At 34.9% G+C, this 25522-nt stretch overlaps 5 protein-coding genes across 8 annotated transcripts; 3 read left to right on the forward strand and 2 right to left on the reverse strand.

Annotated features, from left to right (window-relative positions):
• Positions 1-974: 974 nt before the first annotated feature.
• LOC110617735 (40S ribosomal protein S2-4) lies at positions 975-2975 on the forward strand. Its single transcript, XM_021760716.2, has 2 exons — positions 975-1714; positions 2624-2975. Exons 1-2 carry the CDS (start codon positions 1061-1063, stop codon positions 2777-2779), a joined length of 810 nt encoding a protein of 269 aa, XP_021616408.1. The 5' UTR covers positions 975-1060; the 3' UTR covers positions 2780-2975.
• Positions 2976-4365: 1390 nt separating this feature from the next.
• LOC110617737 (40S ribosomal protein S2-4) lies at positions 4366-6275 on the forward strand. The gene is made up of 2 exons (XM_021760718.2): positions 4366-5105; positions 5958-6275. The coding sequence occupies exons 1-2, from the start codon at positions 4452-4454 to the stop codon at positions 6111-6113; spliced, it is 810 nt and encodes a 269-aa protein (XP_021616410.1). The 5' UTR covers positions 4366-4451; the 3' UTR covers positions 6114-6275.
• A 412-nt stretch (positions 6276-6687) lies between these two features.
• LOC110617738 (photosystem II 5 kDa protein, chloroplastic) lies at positions 6688-7391 on the forward strand. Its single transcript, XM_021760719.2, has one exon. It carries the CDS (start codon positions 6964-6966, stop codon positions 7285-7287), a length of 324 nt encoding a protein of 107 aa, XP_021616411.1. The 5' UTR covers positions 6688-6963; the 3' UTR covers positions 7288-7391.
• A 739-nt stretch (positions 7392-8130) lies between these two features.
• LOC110617736 (sulfite reductase [ferredoxin], chloroplastic) lies at positions 8131-12686 on the reverse strand. The gene is made up of 8 exons (XM_021760717.2): positions 12356-12686; positions 11081-11857; positions 10700-10996; positions 10332-10529; positions 9808-9942; positions 8903-9019; positions 8611-8769; positions 8131-8492 (listed from the first exon to the last, which is right to left on the reverse strand). Exons 1-8 carry the CDS (start codon positions 12530-12532, stop codon positions 8421-8423), a joined length of 1932 nt encoding a protein of 643 aa, XP_021616409.1. The 5' UTR covers positions 12533-12686; the 3' UTR covers positions 8131-8420.
• A 1733-nt stretch (positions 12687-14419) lies between these two features.
• On the reverse strand, positions 14420-19364 carry LOC110617552 (calcium-dependent protein kinase 8). 4 transcript variants are annotated; one of them, XM_021760418.2, is made up of 9 exons: positions 19225-19364; positions 17694-18280; positions 17118-17241; positions 16848-16991; positions 16338-16490; positions 16132-16247; positions 15875-16042; positions 15154-15384; positions 14420-14886 (listed from the first exon to the last, which is right to left on the reverse strand). In XM_021760418.2, the coding sequence occupies exons 2-9, from the start codon at positions 18225-18227 to the stop codon at positions 14740-14742; spliced, it is 1617 nt and encodes a 538-aa protein (XP_021616110.1). In that variant the 5' UTR covers positions 18228-18280; positions 19225-19364; the 3' UTR covers positions 14420-14739. The 4 variants fall into 4 exon arrangements, with proteins under 4 accessions (XP_021616110.1, XP_021616108.1, XP_021616109.1 ...); XM_021760416.2 differs by lacking the exon at positions 19225-19364 and adding an exon at positions 18672-19053; XM_021760417.2 differs by lacking the exon at positions 19225-19364 and adding an exon at positions 18765-19051.
• Positions 19365-25522: the final 6158 nt, after the last annotated feature.

Here is a 25522-nt window from a genome sequence, read left to right on the forward strand (position 1 = left end):
AAAACCACTGGACCACTTCCTTTATTTAGCAACCCTTTAACTTATTATTACTACTAATTAAAATTATTGACTTAATTGCATGTATCAATTACTTGACATAATATCCTCTGTCACGATACAATAAAATAAAGCACTCAACGATATAAATTCAGCAGAACTATGAAAGTGCCTTTCTGATTGTGAGGGTACAAAGGAATCGTACCATCCATTCAATTATGAAGTTGAAGTTCAAAATCCAAAAACATTAGAAATTTGAGATTTCATTCAGCTTATTTAAATTTCACATTTTTTTTAAAGAAAAAAAAGGGGACCTAGCAGAAATACGAAAGTGGGGAGGACAGATAGTCGGCGTGTTCCCCGCCGATTCAAAGGTGGGTGTCTGTAATCGCAACCATCAATTCATTCCACCAATACCAATTACCAACGCACAGGCACAGCCCTTAGATATAACCTTGAGATTCTCTGCAATTGTACGTAGTTAAATTCATCAACTTTCTTTTATTTTTCACTATAATAATGATCACATTTCATATTATTTACATGCTAAAATTTAAATTCAATTTTTAAAATGGAAAACTTAATCAGCATATTTATGAAACTTATATAATTTATGTATATTAACTGTTTTTTCTTTGAAAAATTATATTTATATGTATCCGTTTCTCAATAGAGCATTGATTTTCAAATTATAAAAATGCATTTAGATCTTGCTTCATCATCATATACATGTAGAATTAATTTTAAATAATTTATAAAAAAAAAACTTAGAACAATGTATGAATACTTCTAATTCAAACCCAAGAACCCTAGAGATTGCCCAATTTATGCCGATTGGGTCACAATGTGGACTCATAAATAAGGCCCAATTAGCTTCCCCTATAAGGACCCATAGCTGGGCCGTCGGCTTCAACCCAAATCCATATCTCTTAACACTGCACAAAAACCCTAGCACTATATAAAATCCTATCCCGCCGTCTCACATTTCCTTCACTCCCCATCTCCATCTCTCTATAGCTCTGTACTCCCTTGTTTTCCCTTAACCTTAATCCTAGCTTCAAGCATGGCTGACAGAGGAACAGGAGAAAGAGGAGCTTTTCGCCGTGGATTTGGCGGTGGCCCTCGTGGTGATCGCGGAGGCAGAGGCCGCCGTCGTGCGCGCCGTGACGAGGAGGAGAAATGGGTTCCAGTTACTAAACTGGGCCGCTTGGTGAAGGATGGCAAGATCAAAAGTTTAGAGCAAATTTACCTGCATTCTCTCCCTATCAAAGAGCATCAGATCATCGATACTCTTGTCGGTCCATCCCTCAAGGATGAGGTAATGAAAATCACTCCTGTCCAGAAGCAAACTCGTGCCGGTCAGAGAACCCGGTTCAAGGCCTTTGTCGTCGTAGGCGACGGAAATGGCCACGTTGGATTGGGAGTTAAGTGCTCAAAGGAGGTTGCTACTGCCATTCGTGGTGCCATCATCCTGGCCAAATTATCTGTAATCCCCGTGAGGAGAGGATATTGGGGAAACAAGATCGGAAAGCCGCACACCGTGCCATGCAAGGTTACCGGCAAGTGTGGATCCGTGACAGTGAGAATGGTGCCGGCTCCACGTGGTGCTGGGATTGTCGCTGCACGAGTCCCCAAAAAGGTTCTGCAGTTTGCTGGGATAGAGGACGTTTTCACCTCCTCCAGGGGCTCCACCAAGACACTTGGAAATTTCGTGAAGGTCTGTTAATTTCATTTTGCCTTTTCAAATACTGGGATTAGTTATTTATATACATTACATGAGATTGATACCTTTAGAAGAGAGAATCAGCTATGTTGATCTGTCGGTGATTTTTATTCGATTTTTTTTTTATGTTGTTCACTTGGTTTAGCATTATAAATTGCCTAGTTGATTCATCCCTTATTGAAATGAGAGTAGCTGAATTTGTTATTACTTTTTTCATTCTAACATAGTACTGATTTTTTTTTCTGGAGTTAGTAAGGAGGTTTAAATTCATTTCTAATTTGACGTAGTTACGTTGTTTGTTCTGTTCTTATTTAAGCTTATATTTATAATTTTGTATTGTTTAATTGTTGAAAATTGCTGAAAGTTCTGAAATTAATAGTTCTTGTTTTTTGGTTAGAAAGAAATGAACTTTGAGTTTTTATTTTCATCAGTATAAATTATGTTATAGTAATTTATTCGTTCGCTAATGATTTATTTTGCTTGCTTGTTTTGTAGTGCTCACTTGAATTATACATGATCCTGCAATGCTTTTCATTATTATTATTATTATTAATTTATTGAAGGTGCAAATTCTTGTAGTTTTACCTTAACCCAGTAAATTTTACTACCCATATGGATTTGCCAAGTCTTCTTTTTGCCGGATAATCCTGAATGTCCCTTGCTCTGGATAACTGTGCTGTTAATTGTTGGTTGTAATCCTTTTTATGGAGGTAAAACGATATTTTCTGTCTTGCTGATGTTAAGGAAAAAAAAACAAAGTGTGTTCTTTTTGGTGTTTGTGATGGAATAGGTATTTTTCTTCACAATGATAAATGATGCAATGGTTCTTCCTTTGAATAATTACATTGCTTATGTGCTTGTTATTTGTTGGTTTCATTCATCTAAGTGCCATGTCAAATGCAGGCCACCTTTGATTGTCTCCTGAAAACCTATGGATTCTTGACTCCTGACTTTTGGAGGGAGACCCGCTTCACCAGGTCTCCTTTCCAGGAGTACACTGATTTACTGGGGAAACCAACTAAAGTCCTAATTGAAGATGCAGAGAAAATTGAAGCTTAATGCAGAAAAGCCAGTCTTGAGTTGTTGATGATGAGAATATATGGCCAAGAATTTCATGTTAATCTCGCTTAGTAGGTTCTCAAAAACTATAAGAAATGTTAATTTTGTTTGTGGTTATGTTGGAGATTTTTGGATTTAGTAATATCTTTTGCTGTTTTGATCACTTGTCAAATGGATTGGATTGTTTTGTTTTCAACTGCTGTATATCTGATACTGAGGGCATCCCTCGTAAGTATTCTTTCAGGGTAGCGGTAATGTTCAATGAAATATGTAAGGACTCTAGAAGGATGGGCTTTTTTAGGAGTAGAGGGACAACTCTTCTTTATGCTATGGTTTTTACAATGGTAAATTACAGAACAAGTAGTAATTACTCTATAACGCTACATGTATAAATATAAAAGTATTAAAATTTTAAACTCCGTTGATACAATGGGCAAATAAAATTTCAACAAAGTATAGAAGAAGTTATTGATGATGGGGATAATGCCAAAATCTCAAATTTTGTCAACTTTTTACAATTCTACATTTTATGTTTTTTTTAAAACAAAAGTACTCTAAATTAATAATTTATTTGCAATTTTACTTAAATACTAGCAAAATAGTGTTATGTTAGCATTTTAATCTCTGTTAAATGGGGTATAATTGTAAATAAATCAATAAAATCATTGTATTTTTATTAAAAAAATGATTAAAGATAGAATTATAAAATATAGAAAAGTTTGATATTATTTTTTGGACATTTTTCCATGATAATATTATATACAGCGAAAGAAAAAACTACCTGTCTTGATTTGGTTGAAAATCCATTTTATTTTTATTACTTTTCTGTTTATTTTTTTTCAAAATTATTTAAAATATAGGATTATTTTTATTTGGATCCGGTGCTCTAAGTCTTTTTATATAAAAAAAATTCAAAAAAAAAAAAAAAAAAAAAAAAAAACATAATCAACCCGAGTGTAGATATTTTTTTCCCTGGTATTTTGTTGACTTGCTTATCAAGGAGGACAAATTGACCATTACTTTTCATCCATTTGTAACTGTAGATGTAATGGGTTAACAGTTATAAGTATAGCAATAAATATTGTTAATTATGTTTGATATTACCCTTAATATGCATATGCATATGAATTTATTTTATGATGTTGATTTTGTAGATTAATAAATATTTTTGTTTATATATTTGTTAAAATAAAAATGTTTATGTCTAAAAAAAAATAGATATAATAGTCACAACTTGCTTACAAGAGTAATACATATTCAAAAAAATTCATACTACAGGCCATTATTTCCTTCTTTTTTTCCTATCATTATTTATTTTCTCTTAGGTAAATTCATGTCATGGGCCATTACGACTTTCTGCTTAAGCCTAATTTTAATGCAAGTGAGGAGAAGAAGTAACTGACATTACATGGATAACTCTCCAAACAAACATAGCCTAAGAGAAGCCTGTTTTTGTAATTTTTTAGGTAACGGGTCCAAAAATAGCTACCCGTAACCCAATAAATTGGATCCAACGTAAGCCCAATTACGTATCCTTTCCCAACATTACACTATGCAAAAACCCTACAATATATAAAACCCTATACCGCAGTTTAGCTTTCCTTCCACTCCCCATCTCCGTCTCTCCCGAGCCCTATCCCTCTTACCTTTAACCCTAACACTCACTACAATAATGGCCGACAGAGGCGCAGGAGAAAGAGGAGCTTTCCGCCGCGGCTTTGGCGGTGCCTCTCGTGGTGATCGCGGAGGCAGAGGCCGCCGTCGTGCGCGCCGTGAGGAGGAGGAGAAGTGGGTTCCAGTCACTAAACTTGGCCGCTTGGTGAAGGATGGCAAGATCAGAAGTCTAGAGCAAATTTACCTTCATTCTCTCCCTATCAAAGAGCATCAGATCATCGATACTCTCGTCGGTCCTTCCCTCAAGGATGAGGTCATGAAAATCACTCCTGTGCAGAAACAAACTCGTGCCGGTCAGCGAACTCGGTTCAAGGCCTTTGTCGTCGTGGGGGACGGAAATGGCCACGTTGGATTGGGAGTGAAGTGCTCAAAGGAGGTTGCTACTGCCATCCGTGGTGCCATCATATTGGCCAAATTATCTGTAATCCCTGTTAGGAGGGGTTATTGGGGTAACAAGATCGGAAAGCCACACACCGTGCCCTGCAAGGTCACCGGCAAGTGTGGATCCGTGACTGTGAGAATGGTGCCTGCACCACGTGGTGCTGGGATTGTCGCAGCACGGGTTCCCAAGAAGGTTCTGCAGTTTGCTGGAATAGAGGACGTTTTCACTTCTTCCAGGGGCTCCACCAAGACACTAGGAAATTTCGTTAAGGTCTGTTTATATTCATTTTTTGTTTTCGTTTTCGTTTTCATATACTGTGAACTAATTGTTTATATTGATTATGTGGAGACGTGACCTACAGAAGAGCAATTCTCCATTTTAATAATTTATTTTGTTTACTCAATTTTTCTGATATTGTTGACATTCTAAATTTTCTAATTGAGTCATAGATTATTGAAATGAGATTAGCTTAATTAGTTATTACTTTCTTTATATCGCTACAAGTACCAGTTTTTTCTCCTGGATTTAGGAAGGTGTTGTACTTTGTCCTGTTCTTCTACAGGCTTATGTTAATATTTTTATATCCATAATTTCTAACTATTCTGAAATTAATAGTGCTTGTTCGAAACGACGGAATTTTGAAAATTTTCATTATTTCTAAAGTAAATTAGGGTCTATTAAGTACTTTGTGATTAATTTGAATGTTCTTTGTTAACTTTACCTTTTTGGTTAGAAAGCCCCGCGTTCAACCTGATTTTGTATGGCCTTTTTCAAATTTGTTTTATTTATGGTGCAATTTTTTTCCCCTTTTGCTATAACCCAGTGTATGCTAGTACCTATGTGAGTTTGTTAAGTAGGATTTGTACTCTTATAGAGACAATTGTGTTCCTTGCTGGATATCTGCATTGTAAATAACTGCACGCACACCTTTTTGTGGAAGCACTAAAATAATATTCTTGTCTTGCTGATGTAAAAAATGCTCTTTTTTTTGTGTGTGATGTATTAGGTATTGTTTTCATAGTGATAAATGATGTGATGCTTCTTCTTTTTTTTGGTTAATTACATCGGTTATGCTGTTGTTACTTGTTGGTTTAATTCATCTAAATGCTCTGTCAAATGCAGGCCACTTTTGATTGTCTCCTGAAAACCTATGGATTCTTGACTCCTGACTTTTGGAGGGAGACCCGCTTCACCAGGTCTCCTTTCCAGGAGTACACTGATCTATTGGGGAAACCAACTAAAGTCCTAATTGAAGATGCAGAGAAAATCGAAGCTTGATGTAGACAATCCAGTCTTGAGTTGTTAAAGTTGAGAATTTAGTGCCAAACAATTTCTTGTCAAGTGCTTGGCATGTCTTGAGACTATAAGAATGTTATCATTTTGTTTATAGTTTTGTTGGAGATTTTTTGGATTCAGTAATTATTTTTGCTTTTTTGATCATTTTGCAAACGGATTTGTGCATGTTGATTTAAATTGCTGTGTTTCATATTTAATTTTAATGCCTTCCTTTCCCTTGGGTAGTTTTTTTAGGGTCATGGTAGTGTTCAATGAAAGGAAATGAAAGAAACTTGGATGATGGACTTCCATGGGAGAAGTGCGCTTTTTCAGTTTGCTTGTTCTGGTCTTATGTGTTGGGAGTTTATGCTGCTAACACTTGCTGCTGCTGTTTTAAGCGATTGAAGCAAGAAACAAAAAAAAATGCAACTTCTGAACCAGTATTTATTATTATTTTCTGGTTTTTACTTAATAAGGTTTCCTTGAACAAAATAACAAATTCAATTAAGCTTGAAATCTCGGAAGTAACGAAAAGCCAATGCTCGAGCTTGTAATTCATTGAAGTGCGGTGGTGGTGACGATTCAAGCAATCTTGTTACTAAACCCTTCAAGTCCGCCCAAGACCGGTTAGATCAGCAGCCACAAAATGTGGACAAGATAAAGGGACACGTGGCACTGATCCATTTGTTCAAATTTTTATTAAGATAAAGAAATGGATTGGCTGTCTTTTCAGTCCGCACAAAGCCCCTTCAACGAGTTGCATTTGGAAGCAATAATATTTTAATTCGTTGTGTGCTCGTGCATAAAATAAGACATTTAACTCAGCAGCAGGCAGTAAGCACAATTTGTGAAGATGGCATCCATGACCATGACAGCCTCATTCCTAGCTGGTTCGACCATCTCCAAACAACCCTACGCAACCCCACGCAGAGGGTTGATTGTGGCCAAGGCCTCAAGGGCCACCGAGGAAGAAAGGCTCAGTGTGGAGATGAAGAACAAGGAAGAAAGCAGCAGTGGGAGGAGGGATCTGGTGTTCGCAGCCGCAGCTGGTGCGGCATTCTCCATTGCAAAAGTTGCCATGGCTGAGGATGAACCTAAGTCAGGGACCCCAGAAGCTAAGAAGAAATATGGTCCTATCTGTGTCTCCAATCCTACTGCTCGTATCTGCCGCAGGTGAGGATATTATATCTTCCTATGTTTATATCCAATGCTGATTGGTGTTTAAGATTACTGTAAAATTGTACCCTTTCATTGGATAATCTCCTTTGTTACGCTTCTCCACCTTGTTGTTTTTCCTTTTTCTTTTTCTCCTTATAACAACTTGACAAACTCCAACTGGATACAATCTGGGCTGCCTTTCCTTTCAAATATCTTCTAATTTATGGCGTTCATACGGAATTTGTACATTTTGGAACTTCCCTTTTGGGCAATCGATGAATTTTAATTTTAATAATTTTGAATAATTTGACCAGTTTTTTTTTTTCGATAATATCTTTTCCAATAAAGCTTCCTGGCCTTCTAATTAAGATCTTGTAGATTATTAGTTGAAAGCGTTGAGCTTAACTCTTGTCTGCTCTGAAGTCTGAACCACGAATCATAAAGAGCACTATTGACTAATTTCAAGACTCGAGATCAAACATCAATGAAATGCCATTGTAGTTTGTAGCTCAAAATGGAAAATGTCTGCCTAAGTATAAAAGAACAGAAGTTAGTAACCAAATAAATTGATCAATGATCTCTTTTCCCCTTTTCACTGGCAACTTAACCATTATTCCAGTAACATGTGTCCATGAAACGCCAGCATATATTAGCTAAAGTTTCCAGTATAACCATTTCATTCGACTCAAAATACCCAGCAAAAAGACAAGGCACACGATTCCCAGGAAGTTTTCCAGGAGATGCAGCCTTCCACTGGTGAAAGAAGATTGCCAGGAAGCTTTTTCATCTGATCATCCAGAACGGCTAATTGTTGCACAGTTCTTTGAGAGTAAATTTTGGAAACATATGGACAATAAAAAAAAACACCCAAAAGATAATTTTATTTCTGGAGAAAGAAATGAGAAACTCTCTTTTACCAAACTAGATTAAATGGATACAAGCATAAGTTTAAAATAATACACAACAGGATTCTTGTAAATACTTCAAGCAGCAAAACTGTCATTAAAAATGTTACCAAAACAGAGTAACATTCATTACAGAGCTGTAGCCAAGCAGCAACAGCACAAAAAAGGATAGATTATTCCTTAATTCACCTTATCCATTTTGCTTTGCAGCATCATCTTGTAAGATGCACATGAGCACTTCAGAGCCTCAGTTGTACTTGGGTGGTGTAGCCACAACACCTTCCCATTTGTTAACCCACTCCTGAAGTTTCTCAAATCCCTAACAAAATAATTGGACAGTAATTATTAATTCACCTCAGACAAACAATAATATGCAATAAAGACATATTTTGTCATAGAATTAGCTAGCTATGTAAACGAGTTATTTCTAAGCTCACCACGCGAGTTGTGAATTCACCAAATGATTCTTTGGATTGCCTTTCCTGTTTCCAATAATAAAACAGGGGTTCCAGGACTTGTTCAAGGTCTTGAATCTTAACCTTATCCATGAAGCTTCTTGCCAATGTAGTTTGACTGGGTGTTCCACCAAGCCAAATCTGTTTCAGAAATATAATTAATAATAATAATAATAATAATAATAATAATGGGCACATCAAACATATTCAATAACTACCAATTAATATTTGTGGGAAACAGGGGTGCTGGGAGAATCACCCAATCCTTATATACCTGATAACTATTGGGACCATCACCAACAAATCCAAGTTCAGCCATATATGGTCTAGAACAACCATTGGGACAACCCGTAACCCTTATTACCACAGATTCATCGTATTTGAGACCTACCTGAAATCACAAAAGGCCATTAGAATTGGGGCTTTTTGCCAATTTGGGGTTGAGCAAAAATTGTTTTATCAATTTAGGGTCTATGTGGATTTGGGGTTTGCTCACCTATGTGGCAGTCAAACCCTACATCTAGTGCATTTGTAAAATGTAAATTTAATTCTTATAATTTTAAAGATACATATTAATTTATTTATTTATTTATCAATTTCTTTTTAATTAATTGTTTAATTTAGTGATCTTTACACGTTTAATAACAAGATAATATCCAAATTCTAAATATTTTTCTATACAATTTTCTTTGTTATCAATTTTTTTAGTATTTTTATATATTAAAATTAATAAAATATATAAAATATAATAATTACATATCAATCAATAAATTTATAATTAGTAAATAAATTTATAACCGGTATTATTTAATTATAATATTATTACAATAATATATATAACATAAATATATTATAATAATAAATTAATAATTAAAAAAATAAATAATGGCATGGCTCTACTCCTATGGTGGCACTAGGCCACTATTTGAAAAATAAATAAATAATAGTGACCTAGCGTCACTTATTTCAAATGAGTCTTTGAAGGTGATCAAACTACAAATCTACAAATATTTTTTTCTTTCAATTCCACATCGACAATTTTTTTTCTTTCCCTAACCCAAATTGGCAAAAAGCCCTTAGAATTGATACATTTTCAGATTCTAATATGGATTGGAAGTCAAAACACTATATCTATCAAGTCCTTAGTTGATTCTTACGAACTCATTGGAACAGGATTACCTTCTCAAATACAGCCCTAACTCGTTTGAGGATGTCAGGTGTTCCTCGTTCTGCTTCAGTTATTGCCAGTGGGCAAAGTGGCAAAGCTGGGCATGCCATTGCTGTTAAGTTGAGGGGGTCTACATATTCAGGTTGCTGTTCCACAAGAAAAAAATATTAGTCAAAACCACAGAAAAGGGGGAAAACAGCAAGACAAACCAAGAAAAAATTAATTAAAGCAAGAAGCAAAAATGTGTTTTTAATCAAATAAACATGATCACAACTACCGCAAATACCAGATTAGAGAAAATTTTAGTTATAGACTAATGCCAATTAACAACAGCTAAATCGCCTCTGTTAAAAGTTACCAATAATGGTAAGAGGTAAGAGGGGATGTCTATAATATTTAATACAAATTCTGGGAAGTGTAATAAAAACGGTTGAGTATCTGAATATCAGTAACTAACAAAAAGATACATTTAATCAAGAAGTCCACGGACTATAGGATTCATGATCAGGAAATAACAGAGATGCAGAAACCGTACCAGCAATCCAGCCTGTGCAAGAGTTGCAGTGATGGGCAGCTTCCAATCCTCACGAATACCACTCAAGATGATATTCTGGTGTGGCGTTAGTTGCACATCTAAATTGTACTTCTCTATTATCTCCCTCAATGTTTTCTTCATTTTCCCTCTAATGCGGCCATTGTCTATATGGAGCCCGCAAAACAAACCACCATCACCCTGCCAAAAATTTTTAATGCTCTGTGATGAGAGGATGATAATTCAAGAAGCAATAAACTAGCAGATGAAGGCATGATGTTGGAAGTGTGTAACCCCGAAGTAGATCAACAACATTGTGAATGCACAGAATGAAAGACAAGACGAAAAACTATGGAATCCTTAGAACAAACCTGCTCATGCCATCCCAAATAACTTTTAAATTCCCAATCAGGCAACTCACGGAAGGGCTCAAATTTCTTTCCATAGTATTGCTCAACCACAGTTCTGAACTTCTCAATCCCCCAGGAGCTAATCAAATATTTCATTCTACTGTACTTACGATCATCTCTTCTCCCATTTTCTCGTTGTGTAACAACAATAGCTTTCACTGCATACAAAATGTCTTCTTTTGGTACATAACCCAGTGGTTCAGCAAGGCGAGGAAAAGTACTCTCCAGTCTATGCGTTCTTCCCATACCACCACCAACCTGAAGTTGAAATTGCAAGAAACAGATGGTTTAAACGCAGTAATATTAAAAAGGGATAATGCTTAAAATATTTGATGGTCTTACATATAAGTTGAACCCTTGAGGCTCCCCATTGACATCGGTGACCACAACAATACCAATGTCATTTGTGAGAATATCCACAGAGTTATCTGTTGGCACAGTGACTGCAATTTTAAACTTCCTAGGCAAGAATTGGGTTCCATAAATGGGCTCTGGTGAGTCGGAGAAATTTGTTCCATGAGAATTGTCATTACGGGCCTGCACTACTTCAGGAGGTTCTGCCGTCATGAATTTCTCCCCATCCAGCCACATGTCATAGTAGAAACCGGACTGAGGAGTGAGGAGTGCAGCAACATTCTCTGCAGTTTTCTGTGCAAACTGGTAATCTTTTCTCGCAAATGGGGCAGCTGGGGCCAGGACATTCCTGTTGAGATCACCACAAGCACCAAGAGTTGAACTCATGCTACGAATGATGCTACTCACTACAGTCTTGAGGTTTTTCTTTATAACACCATGGACCTGAAATGTCTGTCTGGTTGTTACACGAAGAGTTCCAATTCCAAACTGATCAGCAAGATCATCCAGGGTCAAGTACAGTTTATTTGAAACTTTGCCACAAGGGTTCTTAGTTCGAAGCATAAACGAGTAGGATTTTTCACCCCGTTCATCTCTATCATACTGCTGGTAGCTCCCATGGAACTTGATTAATTGGGTAGCAGACTCATTAATATTTGGGGCGTCAGTCAGCAACTCCTCATTAAGAGGGTACCTGATGTAGTCACTATTTTCTTTGATTATTTCAACCTTACTGCGCTTAGTCTGAGTCTCAGGCTTCACTGGCTGCCAACAAAAATTACCCAAGGAATGAAATCCGGTGAACTTAACGCATAAAGTATATTCATTAAATCACATCGAGCTAGCAAATTTAATATACACACATTATGAATCGGGAAAAAAGGGACAAGAAAAGGGTGAAGGATATCTTTCGACCAAGAATTACTCGCAAAAGATTGAAGTTCTGAACTGTAAATTTATCCACAGAATCATTTATCAGTCAGAGAAACTATATTTTTGTGTTTGTGACAAAATATGTATTCAGCACATGAAGAGTCCAGACAAACATTTCATCAGCAACAAAAACAAAGTAAAACTCAATTTGATGATGTCAACATCAGTCAGACTCAAACATCATGACATTAAATCAACAGAAGTCGTAAGAAATGAAGCAGACAAACGACAGATCGTTATCGGCCTATAACTAATCCATGAAAAGTACAGCAAATTAAGAAAAACAAAAACTTTATGCAGGGAGGAGGGGGAAAGAGAGAGAAATCTCACCGTCGAAACAGCTTGTATAAGCGAAGGTCTGGAAGAAGAAACAGAAAACACATTCACATGCTTGGTCAAATTAAGGGAATCTGAAAACCTCAAACCATCAAAATTCCACATTTTAATCTTCGGATCCTTCAACACTGCACCATTCGCAGCTCCAAAGGAAGTGGTCGTCGCCGCCATGAACTCCAAAATCCAGAACCAACAGCAAACCCCGTAGATTACGAAAGCTTAGGGTTTTGAAAGCTGAGCTTGAGTGAGAGGGAGATGGATCCTTCCGGGGATAGTTGGGCGGTGATGAACAATATGTCCAAATGAAAACCAGAGTGTGAGCTTTTGCGTTCATTGTTTCCTTAAATACTAATAAGCTGGTAGCCAATGGTCGTTTGCTAATGTGCGCCGTCACGTGCCTGACACGGGAATATTTCATGAACGCGTGGAAAAAAGAGTGTAGGATAGACATCAGAAATGAGGAACCAAATTTGGAATTTGTGGTTCATTGAATCTGGACGGAATCTGGTTTTAGGAATAAGCTAAAATCAGCAGTAAGTGGATGGCGGCGTTGGTTAAAAAACAAAGTGGTTGTTGGCTGCGTTTTTACTCCCTCAATCCAATAATCTTTCTCCAGCTTTCTTTAGGCAGACTAAAAATAATAATTATCTTAATTAAAAAACAAAATAATTTTATTAATTTTCAATTATATCTAATTTTTAATAAAAAATAAAAATATCAAATTTTATTAAAATAATAAAATCATTATTAATAATATAAAGTAAAAGATATTTGTAATTGTAATTAGAGTATGTACATTAACATATATGTGAAAGTATATGATAGTGTTACATCCACAGTGTATTAATTATAAGATTTAATAATTTTATTGTAATTATATTTTACTGTTGATACCAGTTATGTAATATAATTTTATGTTAAATGTTAAAAAAAATTATATGATATGAAATTTTATTATTTAGTTATTATAATTTAAAATTTTATTAATTAATATATTAATTTTAAAAACTTTAAAATATATCTAAAATTTTAATAATTTTACTATTTAATCCTTCCATTTGTATTACTGGTAAATATTTTATTATTTTATATATTATATAAAAATTTTTAATTTATTTATCAATTATATGAAATATTTATTAATTATTTTATATAATAATTAAAATTAAATTGTATTAAAAATAAGATAAATTAAATAAAATTATAATATAAAAAAAGAAAACAGAGAATATTTTAAATCAAATAAAAAAGTAAAGGGCAGATAAAGATTATGGAGCCGTAGATATTAATCAAAAGTAACGAAGGGGGAAAGCCGAAAGTGGAGGAGCAACGTTTAAATGGGTGAAGGTCCATTGGAGGAAGATGAAGCCCTTACGCGGCAGCAAATGATTGGTTTGATAGAACGCTGGACCCCACGTATCAGCTGTTGAGTAGCCGCATCCTTTTTGGTGGAAAATGGACGACCAGCAGAGAAAGACAAGTTTGACTGGGAAATGGGAATCTATGGATTGCCCGTTCCTTGCAGTGAAAGGTTGCAAAAACAAATACAGATGACCGACGGAAAGACGGGAAGATGCGTTTTGTTTTGTTTTTTTTTTTCTTAAAGGAAATTATAAATTGTTATTTATTTTAATGAAATGTATAAATTAAGGCCAATTGAGGGGTCCTAGTTGGTTTTGTTTGTCCAATAAAGAAAAAATAAGTGAAAATAAATTACTTGAAATTACCATTTTTCTCTAATTTTATAAATTATTTTTGTTATTTTACTTGATAAAGAACAAAAATATATTTATGCAATAAAATATAAATTAATTATTATTATTTTATATAATTTTATTTTATCTTCAACATAATCTCTTATTAATTATTTATTTTTTAAATAAAAATTTAAATTATTTAATCCTGATAGCCAAAAGGACGGATTCTCCGGCTATAGGAGCGGCAACGCATGATTTCTCCAAACAAGTAATATTTCCTATATTACTATAAATCTTATTTATAGTTTCTTTTATCCCTCAATTTTCTTGGTTGTTTTCCCCACTGTCCAAACTAGAAACATTTCCAAAAGAAAAGATTCAAACGGTCAAATCATAAACGTAATTAAACAAGTGTTTGTTCAAACTGGTGATATATTTACAACGATATAACTGCCTTCCAACTCCTTCCTGACTTGTCTGTGTCTCCTGCAACTATCTCGGGGTAAACGAATTCTGTAACACAAAGAAACTAAGTCCATCCCTCTACTCCTACCTTCCCAAAGCAAACTATGAAGTTGAAAAAGGTAAGGTGACTATAATTTCATAAACCCAACAATAGAGGATGACTCTTCTTCTTCTTTCTGGCATTGGTTTTTTCTGTTCAATTTCCTCATTCCACCTTCAACTTCGTACCTGCAACGATCCATCCCTCATTAGTTTTAAGCTCAGACTATTGAATCTTTCTCGTGAATATTGCCTTGAGGCTATTCTCCAGTCTGTGCCAGCCTTCATCATTGCAGCAAACTCCTCATAGCTTATGCGTCCGTCCTGCCAGAAAGATTGAATACCAACAAGGTTAACTGCAGAACTTAAATATGTTCGAGCAACCCAGTTCAATGAAAATGTTAAAATATGAAATGCAAGTAATTGGAACTGGTTATACAGAGATGTAGATCGGCTGTCAAATTAGTTATTCTGAATCCATCATTCACGGGATCAATGGATAAACCATGGCATGAACAATCAGTAATTGGCCTCAACTAGATTAGGGGGGGAAAAAGGCTCTTTCCTATATATAAAATCGTTATTACTAACCTTGTCTGTATCAACATCTTGCATGATTGCATTGATAACGTCCTCACTACAGGTGTCAACTTCATCATTTAAGGATTCCCTCAATTCTTCAATCTCTATGTAACCACTTTGATTTTGATCAAAAAATTCAAAAGCTTTATGTAGGTGCTCGTCATTGCCCAACTTTTTAATGTGAACTGAAACTGCGACAAACTCCCCATAATTCAGTGTTCCATCACCATCAGCATCAGCCTGCAACAACCAGTTCTGAGTTCCTCATTTCATAGAAGTGAAAAACTGAACAAGAGAATGATAAGTCTACCTTAGTGAATATATCTTCCCATATGTGAGATTCAAGAATTGTAACTAAGAATCAGTTTATTTGACAAAAATTCAAATATGAAGCACATGAAAATTCCTTCAGTAAACATAAATGATCAAATGGATATATTTTCCCCCTTGCTTGGATTGCGCAAAATTAGAAATCTTGCCAAACTCATCATAAATGAAATCTGCAGTACCCAAGGCATATTGCAAGTTCAGTTATTAAAGTTAGGCCTTTCTGCTTGTTTCCCGAATTAGGCTTTTTTCTTCTCTCCATTGGAAAATTGTCTAAGCTTAGATTTAGAATATTTTAAGGAAGCACCGATTTTCCAGAGAAGACAGATTAATGGACTTCATTTCTTTCATCTCTACTTAGAAAAAGGAGAAATAACTTGGCTAGCAACAAAATAATGCTTACAGCATCCATTAGAATTTGCAGATCTGCATCAGCAATTGGGTGGCCAAGCTTTTGCAACCCGATTCTAAGCTCCTCCAAGTTAATCTTGCCTCTTTTGGTGATGTCCATCACGTCGAAGGCCTCCTGTAACCCAGCCACTTCCTCCACTGACAAATGCTCAGCCACCACCTGCCAATACAAATATACATTTAGTGAAGGTGATTGCTTATCAGTTATCCCTAAGAAATCTGCATTATAATGGCTCAGGAGAACATTACCCTCAGTGCTCTTTTCTTCAGTTTGTTCATCGTGGAAAACTGTTTGAGCCTTGCTTTCACAGTCTCCCCCAGTGAGACATTTGGAGCCTTCTTTGCATTTTGTATCCAAGGATGTTCTGTGAACAGGGAAGTCCAGATAATTGTTTTATGCAGACAGAAATGTCAACATACATAAAATACATTGCATTACTGAATAGAAACACTACCAAGCACTTGCTGAGCCGTAAGTCGTAGCTTAGGATCAGGATTAAGCATTTTCTTCACTAGGTCCTTTGCATTATCAGAAACTTTAGGCCATGGATCCCTCTTGAAATCAATGACAGAACGAATAATTGCCTGTGCTACCCCTTGCTCAGTTTCTGCATGAACAAGATATTGAATATTATAAGAAGCAAATCCACAATACAGAGGAAACTATAGGAGCGCGCCCTGGGATATATAACCAATAAAAAGGTCAGAATTAGTAATATCAATTTTTTTTTTCTTTTTCTCTTTTCATTCAATGGGAGGTGTTATGATGGATGGCTAAGGAGTAGAAGGTCTGACAGATAACAGACGGGAAGGAACAAGCACAGTCTTGAAGAACCTCTGACTAACTCAAGTATGGGTTTTCACAGGATTCTCATGCAACATAGAACCTGTCCTAAACTAAACACCATATTTACAGCCTTTCTCTATGCAACACTCAGTTTACCAATAAAATTAAGAAGACAAACCTGCCCAAAAAGGTGGGACACCACAGAGTAAAATATAGAGAATAACTCCAGCGCTCCAGACATCAACTTCTGGGCCATAATTGCGTCTTAGAACCTCTGGAGCCATGTAATAAGGACTACCCACTATCTCATTAAATTTTTCACCTGTAGAAAAATTTGGTCTTCAGAAACATAAGAATAATATGGTAATGGTTGGTTGTGAATTCCCAGAAACATTAAGCGGCATTCATAATGGCTAACATATGCAATGGCTCTCATATAGTGCAATACCAGGTTTAAAGAAGACTGACAACCCAAAGTCAATTGATTTTAGGGGTGCTGTTTCCTTCTTATTTGCAAACAGAAAGTTCTCTGGCTTGAGATCACGATGCACGACACCATGTTTATGGCACATCTGCAGAACAGAATACATACAAAAGCAAATCAATTAGTTCATGATACCCGTAGCCTCTAATGTGGAACAGTCATCTAAGTGTAGAAAGCTCAAGATTATCAAGCAGCAATTACAGAACTAAAGTCACCAAATGGTATGGCATAGATATAGAAATTTATATCTCAACACTACAATAAGTAGGACACACAGAAAGCTCCTCTTATAACCATAATGAATCTAATGATTCACTTAACCTCATGAAAACAAACAGTATGGACTCGAATGATTCAGTTAGAATCAATAAAAGTAGCCTCATAAACTATCTAGAAATTCAGCCTGCTAACAAATTATTTGGCCGCACAAACAGAGGCAAACCAGAATAGGAACCCATAAAGGAAACAAAAATGTAAACTCATTGTTAGATCACATTATCAACATTCCCAAGAAAACCAATTGAGAATAAGAAACCCAACCTGAACCACTTCCACGATTGTCTTCATAACTGCAGCAGCTGCCCTTTCTGTGTAATGGCCCCGTGCTACAATCCTATCAAACAACTCCCCTCCCTCACATAATTCCATCACAATGTGCACAGCACTATCATCCTCATAAGTACTCTTCAAGGAGACGATATTTGGATGTGGAGGCAAATGCTTCATTATCTCAACTTCCCTCCTCACATCCTCAACATCCACTGCAGTTCTTAGCTTCTGCTTGGATATAGATTTACAAGCATACTTTTCACCATTGCTTATATCAGTGCACAAGTATGTAACCCCAAATTCACCCCGGCCAAGCTCACAACCCAGATCGTAATGTGCGGAAATATCACGGCCTGTGGGTTCTTTTAAGACCACGAGCTTCTCCATATATCCAGATCCATTCTTCACAACATAATCATCGCCAAAGAATGGATTTTGCTGCTTGTTTTCCTCTTTGGCTTTCTTCTTCTTCTTCTTCTTGTCAGGTGAAGAGCTGGAAGCTGGAGTCGCACAGCAATTCCCCATGAATTAACGCGCCTCTCCAAAACTTCCAATTTATACCAAAGAAAAGCAAAATCCTGCAGAGATTGCAAGAACGCCCAACAAAATAACAGAAATAAATTTGTCAACAAACTAGATGTAGGAACTTGCACCAATTTAAATTTTATTAGTTTCACGAAATAATTGATTTAAAAAATAGAGAGAAAAGAAAGGAGGAATCTCCAAAAGACATGGAAAATGTATACAAAGATTCAATTTTTCCAGAAACCCAGAAAGACAAAATGGAGAATAAATTCACAAAAAAAAAGGGAAAAAAAAGTAGATTTATACAATAAATATCCCATAAAAAAAAAAAAAAGAGGACACCTGCAAATAAAAATGAAATAATACCACTATTAAGAATATGAAAAAACTCAAAAGATTTTGAGTTCAAATAGTGAAACAATGTGTCAGTTGACAAAAACCCACCAAGAAATTCTGAAGATCTGGATAAGAATCTGAGGGATATCCAAATTAGCTTCAATTAATTTAATACAAGAACTTAAAGAATGTGAAAAATACCAACTCAGAAGAGTGAATGTGAAAGAGATAACAGGAAGGAGAGTCAAAGAAGCTCTTTTTCTTTTTCTTTTTTTTTTTTTCTTTTGCAGAGACTCTCCCCCCCTGTAGGATTCAACGATGATGCAGGGAGACGGAGAGAAAGAACCCTATTGTTTTTTTCTTTTTTTTTCTTCTCTTCCCTATATATCCAAACAAACCCATCATGAAAAACAAATAAATAAAAGACCATAGACATTTGGTGCTATTCTAATTTTGGGGTTTTTATAAAGTATTTAAATTAATAAGATTTGTGGATTAAATCATATAAAATTTTTGTTTTCAAAACCAAGAAAGATCCACTCTCCGCTTTTGGCTTTATAAAAAAGAGATTATACATCAAAGAGTGAGAAAATAATAATAATAATAGTAATAACAATAATAAGAGAGAGAGAGAGAGAGAGAGAGGAGAGAGAGAGAGTACCCTGTGGAGCCCTGAGGTATGCAGTGATGAGTGGAGGTGAAAATGAGAAAATGAAGCGAAAATGTGGGTGGGATTTTAATAGCTGGGTGATCGTTAACTCTTCTTCATCAGATAACTTCAACCTTACACAAGCCTGCACATGGAGATTCATCCAAACCCCAAGCATTTATTGTACTTTAATGGGGCAAACACAGATATGAGCATTGAATAGTGATGGTCAAAACTTGGTTACCTTCAATTTTGGATTTTTTTATTTTATTTTCTGTAATTGTGTGTAGTTAGGTTTCCTCTGTTAATTTCTCTTTAATTACTAACTAATAATAAAATGGAGACTCTTTCTTTTTCCATTGAATTGGAAAAAACTTGAAGAAGATACCAAAAAATTCTTCCGTCAGCTTAATTTCTTGTTAAGCAGCCTTTTCCTGAGTCAAAATCCTAAAAAGAAATTGTACTTATTTCCAAGGTTCTTGCCTTTGCCTCATACACACAAAAAAAAAAAAAATTGTAAACACACATCTTAAATTTAGAAAGTGAGTTTTGTTTTTAAAATTTTAATTTTTAAATAAAAATATATTAAATATAAATTTATTTGAACTATTAAAATATAATTAAATTTTAATAAGAAATCTATGCTGTTTATAAATATAATTTAAATAGTTATATTTTTATAAATATTAAGTGAATTAATAACAATGATTAAATTTTTTGTATAAATATTAAGAGCCAATTAATATATTTGGGTGAGAAATATAATTAAATATTTAGAAGAATGTATTTGACATTTTTAAAAATTTCGGTTATTTCGGTTCGGTTCGGTTTTAATCAGAAAAAAACCGAAAAAACCGAACCGAACCGATTAGTAATAATAATATGTTTTTTTAATAATATATAGAAATTAAATCATATTAAGATTAAAATATTTTAATTAAATTTTAAAATATTAAAAATAAAGTATAAAAAATAAAAAAATTATTAAAAATCGAAATCGATCAAACCGAACCGAATCGAACCGAATCAGACCGGTTCGGTTCGGTTCGGTTTCTGACCAAAATCGGTTCGGTTCGGTTTTCATAAACACTCAAATTTCAATTTTTGGTTTATTCGGCTCGGTTCGGTTTTGAACCGAACCGACCGAATGCTCACCCCTAGAATAGAATATAAATTAGTTAAATTTAAATATTATGTGTATTTTAATTGTATATAGATATTATTATTTATAATTTAGATTTGATAGGAAACGTTTTAAATCAAATTTAACCAAAATAAAATTGAAATCCCATGAATATATCCTTTTTGTTTTGGAAGAAATCATGGTAATTAAAACGACATAGATGACAATGGTGTGAATTGAAAAGAAAAACTACAATTTATATTATCTGTAATTAAATTATTAAAAAAAATAATAATTTTCATTATTATTGAACGTTACATTTAAATATGTAGGATATAATACCAATCAATGATTGTGTAATTGATGTATTCATTTGTCAACGTGCTATATGAAAAGTTTTTTTGTATTACTACTACTACTACTATTTATTTAAAAAAAATATTAAATATTTTATTTTATTTTCTAAGATAATATATTAAATTAATACTATTAAAATAAATATTATTAACTTTTTGCACCACTTTAGTATGGCGAGGTCATACACTCAAAATATTCAATAATATATTAATTTTAAATTATCAATATATTTATTTATTTTAATTTTTCATTTAAAATAAATTTATGTCTCCATGATACTTTAAAATATTAATAGAATCTACTGATAATTCTGAGAAGCTTATAAATGCATATTAGCAATATTAATAATTTTAAATAAGTTATTAAAAACCAAAATCTAATATAATTTTTTTTACATAATTTTGTAATGAAATTTTAAATTTAAATTTAAATTTCATTTAAAAAGTACAATAAATTGATATATTTTGTAAAATATATCATTTACTAAATTTTTTTTTTTTTTTTTTTTGAGTATGATGTCCGTTTCTTAAGGTGTCAAGAATAAGTAGGAAATATTTCAATTTCAAAAGTGGTTTTGTTTTCTCACTCAGAGAAGTTTTTGTTCCTATTTTTTCTAGGATTTTTTTAGCCATTTTTTTGGTATTTTTTAAGCATTGTTTGCCTTGAACGCTCGCATAGATAATGATGTTGTTTCTAAGGAGATGGTGAAAACTTTATCGGGTGATCTTGTTAATCAGACCCACCGAAGGAAATGAGTATGCTTAGTTGGGACTGTTGTGGGTTGGGCAATCATCGGGCACTGCAGTTGTTGGAATTCTACGTGAGAGATAGGAGACCAACTTTTATTTTTTTTAATGGAAACTTTTTGTTTGTCTTCTAAAATTTATGAAATAAAGATTCGTTTGGGTTATGATGACTTTGTAGCGGTTGATTGTATAGGGTATAGTGGGGGTTTGGCGTTACTCTGGCGCCCAGTCTCTCATGTTTATGTTTTGAATTTATTTTCACATTGCATTGATGTTGAAGTTTCTATTGACGGTATTGGTTCTTAGAGGCTTACAGATTTTTATGATCAGCCTAATCGCTTGAAACGAAATGAAACTTGGAATCTCCTTCGTAACTTAAGGAATTGTAGCCCCTTACCTTGGGTTTGTCTCGGTGATTTTAATGACTTACTTGCTCTCAACGAGAAGAGAGGAGGGAGGCCACAACCACGTACTTTAATTCAATGTTTTCGTGAGGCTGTTTGTGATGCAGGTTTGATTGATTTTCCTATGGGAGGATATCCTTTTGTGTGGGAGCATGGTAAGGATTCTGATCATTTGATTGAGGAGAAATTAGATAGGGTTTTGGTATCTAACGAATAGAGGTATAAATTCTCTTATGCTCAGGCATATACATTGGATATCACTACTTCTGATCACTTGTCAATCTTTTTGGAGATTCGGTCTATGGTCACTCGTGATCATGCTAGGAGATTCAAGTTTGAGAATTACTGGCTTCGTTTTTCACAATGTAAGGAAATTGTTATGAACAATTGGAACTCTGGGGTGATAATGATTTTGGAGGATCGGGTGAAGGTTTGCGGGTTGGCTTTGTATCACTGGGGTATAGATCTGAAGGAGATACATAGGAAGGAGTTGGAAGAGTGCCAGAATATAATTAAAGCAAGACATAACTCTCGTTTGGGGCGGGATCGTAATGCTATTCATGAAGCATATCGAAAGTTCTTTCAACTGCTACATGACCGTGAAGTTCAGTGGAAGCAGAGTGTAAAAGTTTTTTTGGCTTTGGGAAGGGAATGCTAATACACTTTTTTCCATGCTATGGTTACAGACAGAAAGCGAAAAAATAATGTGTTTAGGCTTTAGAATTCGGAGGGAGTTTGGTGCTTGAGAGGGTCGGGCTTGGAAGATTTAATGGTTGGCTACATTCAATACATTTTTACATCACGCATGGACAATATGGAGCCTATCCTTGAACACGTTACTGCATGTATTACAGAGGAGATGAATCAGAAACTGATGGAGTCTTATTCAATGGAGGAAGTGAAGGCTGCATTATTTAGCATGAAACCTGATAAAGCTCCAGGCATTGATGGTTTTAATCTTGAATTTTTCCAAAGTCATTGGGAGATTGTGGGTCCCGAAGTGTCCAGAGTGTGCATTCAGTATCTGCAGGAGGGGTCTTTTCCTACCTCTTGGAATGAAACAGTTTTGGTTCTCATACCAAAGAAGCAAACACCTCAGATAATGAGTGACTTAAGGCCTATTGCATTATGTAACATTATTTACAAGATTATGAGCAAAATGATAGCGAATAGGTTGATAGTTATGCTGGATACTATTGTCTCTCCAACACAAAATGCTTTCATTCCTAACAGAAGTATTCAGGATAACAACATTATAACTTTTGAAATGATGCTTTATTTCAATAATAAAATGAGAGGTAAGAATTATTTTGCTGTGTTGAAAATGGACATTAATAAGGCTTATGACAGGATGGAATGACGGTTTGTCCAAGCAATGCTTCAAAGTTTGGGTTTTAACCAGAATTGGATTAATCTAGTTATGCACTGTATTTCTACTGTGAAATATTCAGTCTTATCTGGGAGTTTGTTGTTGGGTCCTGTAGTTTCATCTAGAGGGTTAAGGTAAGGAGATCCGATCTCGCCTTACCTTTTTATTCTTTGTGCTGAAGGTTTGTCTCATATGATTTCAGCTAAGGTAAATCAGGGTTTGATTACAAGATGGTCTATTACAAGAAGAGCTCCTATTATTTCACATTTATTTTTTGCAGATGACAGTTTAGTTACTTTCCAAGCAAGTAGCAGAGAGGCACGTGTGGTGAAGGAGATTATGGATGGGTATGCTGAGGCGTCAGGACAATTAATCAATTATTCTAAGTCTTCTATGTGCTTCTCATGTAATACACCTCTTGATGTGCGATAGGACGTATGTTCTATATTGAGGGTGATGGAGCAAAAAGATTTAGGGGCATATTTGGGTTTGTCAACGCGAATAGGGATTAATAAGTGGGAGGTGTTTTAGTTTATGAATGATAAAATGTGGCAGAAACTCAACTCTTAGAAGCGGAGATGTCTATCTAGGGCGGGGAAAGAAGTGATGTTAAAAACTGTTTCCTAAACACTTCCAACGTATGCTATAAATTTATTTTTGGTGCCGCAAACAATTTGTTATGAATTGCAGGAACTTATGGCTCAATTTTGGTGGGGGAGAGGGAGCTCTCACGAACGAGGTATGCATTGGATAAGCTGGGAACGGATGATGAAATCGAAGTTTGATGGTGGGTTAGGATTTAAGAAATTGTATGAGTTCAATTTATCTATGTTAGGGAAGCACGCATGGGCAATTTTCACTAGAGATAACTCCTTGGTGATAAGAACTCTTAAGGCCAAGTATTTTCCGTTTGGCTCTTTTTTAGATTCGGAGATTGGGAGTAATCCAAGCTACTTGTGGAGAAGTTTGTGGGAGAATAAGAAGTTGATTGCGTCAGGTTCTTTTAAAAGAGTTGGAAATGGTAGAAGCATTTCGATTTGGGAGGATCCATGGGTGCCATTAAATTTGAATGATAAGGTTTCTACTCCTCAACAGATAGATTGTAATGTGCTTTTGGTTTCTGATCTCATTCAACAGGGATGCTGAAAAAGGGATTTGATTTTGTCTATATTTAATCAGGTTGATACTCATAATATATTGTCTATCCCTTTGAGTATCACTGGGCAAGTAGATAATTGGGTATGAAAATTTAAAAAATGTGGATTCTATTCGGTTCGAAGTGCTTATAGATTCTTGACACAAACTACTCACTTGAGTTGCTCAGTTGCGGTTAGATCAATGTGGAAGAAACTCTGGCATATTCGAGCTCCATCGAAGGTTTTGAATTTGGTATGACAGGCTTGCCTTAATACTATTCCATATTTGGTTAATTTAATTCGTAGGAATGTCCAAGTCAGTGAGTCTTATCCAGTTTGCTCTAGTCAAAGTGAAACGATAATATATGCTCTGGTTACTTGCCCTTTTACCCGTGATTGTTGGATGATGACTGAATTTGGTTGGTTCTTCCCCCACATGCACTCGTTTAGTGATTGGTTTATTCGGGTATGTAATTCAGTTTATGTTTCTACTTTACACATGGTGGTTATGGTAGTTTGGGCTTTATGGGAGAATAGAAACGCTGTGGTATGAAAGCAGAAAGGGTCCACCTCATATTGTGATTAGGCGTGCAAAGTCTCTTCTTCAAGATTGGGAGGCAACTAAAAGTTGTAGGGGGTTTGTTGTTAATGCTCCGGTTTGCATCCAATGGAAAAAGCCACCTATTGGAAGTTTTAAGCTAAATGTTGATGCTGCATTATTCTTACATCAGACTATGAGAATGGGTTGTGTTTTAAGGGGATGAAATGATGAGTTTATTGCAGCACGTCAACAATGAATTATTGATAATTTTAATACTTTTATGGCTGAGATAATGACTTCTAGGGAAGTTTTAAGCTGGCTCAAGGATGGTGGTTGGTTATCGGTTATTGTGGAGTCAAATGCTCAACTTTTGGTTTGAGTTATAGCTGATCCCAATTACTAGGATTTGTCATCATTTGGTAGTCTTATTTTTTATTGTAAGTCTCTGATATTGGAGATGATCTCTATTTCTATTAATTGTGTTCATAGGTCTACTAATGGTGTAATTCATGCGCTTACTCGAGCTAGTCATGATATTCTGGGCTTAGTTGAGGTTTTTTCCTTATCTCCTGATTGTATTTTTTGAGTTGATCGTTCTTGAATTTTAATGAAATTTACGTTTTTATTAAAATTT

Source organism: Manihot esculenta, chromosome 6 (genome assembly GCF_001659605.2).
Source record: "Manihot esculenta cultivar AM560-2 chromosome 6, M.esculenta_v8, whole genome shotgun sequence".
Taxonomy (NCBI): domain Eukaryota; kingdom Viridiplantae; phylum Streptophyta; class Magnoliopsida; order Malpighiales; family Euphorbiaceae; genus Manihot; species Manihot esculenta.

What these genes read in the sequence shown, in the direction of transcription:
- LOC110617735 (XM_021760716.2), top strand. Translation starts at nt 1,061, where the DNA reads ATGGCTGACAGAGGAACAGGAGAAAGAGGAGCTTTTCGCCGTGGATTT. An exon ending in CACTTGGAAATTTCGTGAAG is followed by an intron (nt 1,715 to 2,623) that starts GTCTGTTAATTT and finishes TGTCAAATGCAG; the next exon opens with GCCACCTTTGATTGTCTCCT.
- LOC110617737 (XM_021760718.2), top strand. Translation starts at nt 4,452, where the DNA reads ATGGCCGACAGAGGCGCAGGAGAAAGAGGAGCTTTCCGCCGCGGCTTT. An exon ending in CACTAGGAAATTTCGTTAAG is followed by an intron (nt 5,106 to 5,957) that starts GTCTGTTTATAT and finishes TGTCAAATGCAG; the next exon opens with GCCACTTTTGATTGTCTCCT.
- LOC110617738 (XM_021760719.2), top strand. Translation starts at nt 6,964, where the DNA reads ATGGCATCCATGACCATGACAGCCTCATTCCTAGCTGGTTCGACCATC.
- LOC110617736 (XM_021760717.2), bottom strand. Translation starts at nt 12,532, where the DNA reads ATGGCGGCGACGACCACTTCCTTTGGAGCTGCGAATGGTGCAGTGTTG. An exon ending in TTATACAAGCTGTTTCGACG is followed by an intron (nt 11,858 to 12,355) that starts GTGAGATTTCTC and finishes TTTTGTTGGCAG; the next exon opens with CCAGTGAAGCCTGAGACTCA. An exon ending in GTGAATTCACAACTCGCGTG is followed by an intron (nt 8,493 to 8,610) that starts GTGAGCTTAGAA and finishes TTATTTTGTTAG; the next exon opens with GGATTTGAGAAACTTCAGGA.
- LOC110617552 (XM_021760418.2), bottom strand. Translation starts at nt 18,227, where the DNA reads ATGGGGAATTGCTGTGCGACTCCAGCTTCCAGCTCTTCACCTGACAAG. An exon ending in CAATCGTGGAAGTGGTTCAG is followed by an intron (nt 17,242 to 17,693) that starts GTTGGGTTTCTT and finishes TCTGTTCTGCAG; the next exon opens with ATGTGCCATAAACATGGTGT. An exon ending in TGCAAATTCTAATGGATGCT is followed by an intron (nt 15,385 to 15,874) that starts GTAAGCATTATT and finishes TGGTTGTTGCAG; the next exon opens with GCTGATGCTGATGGTGATGG.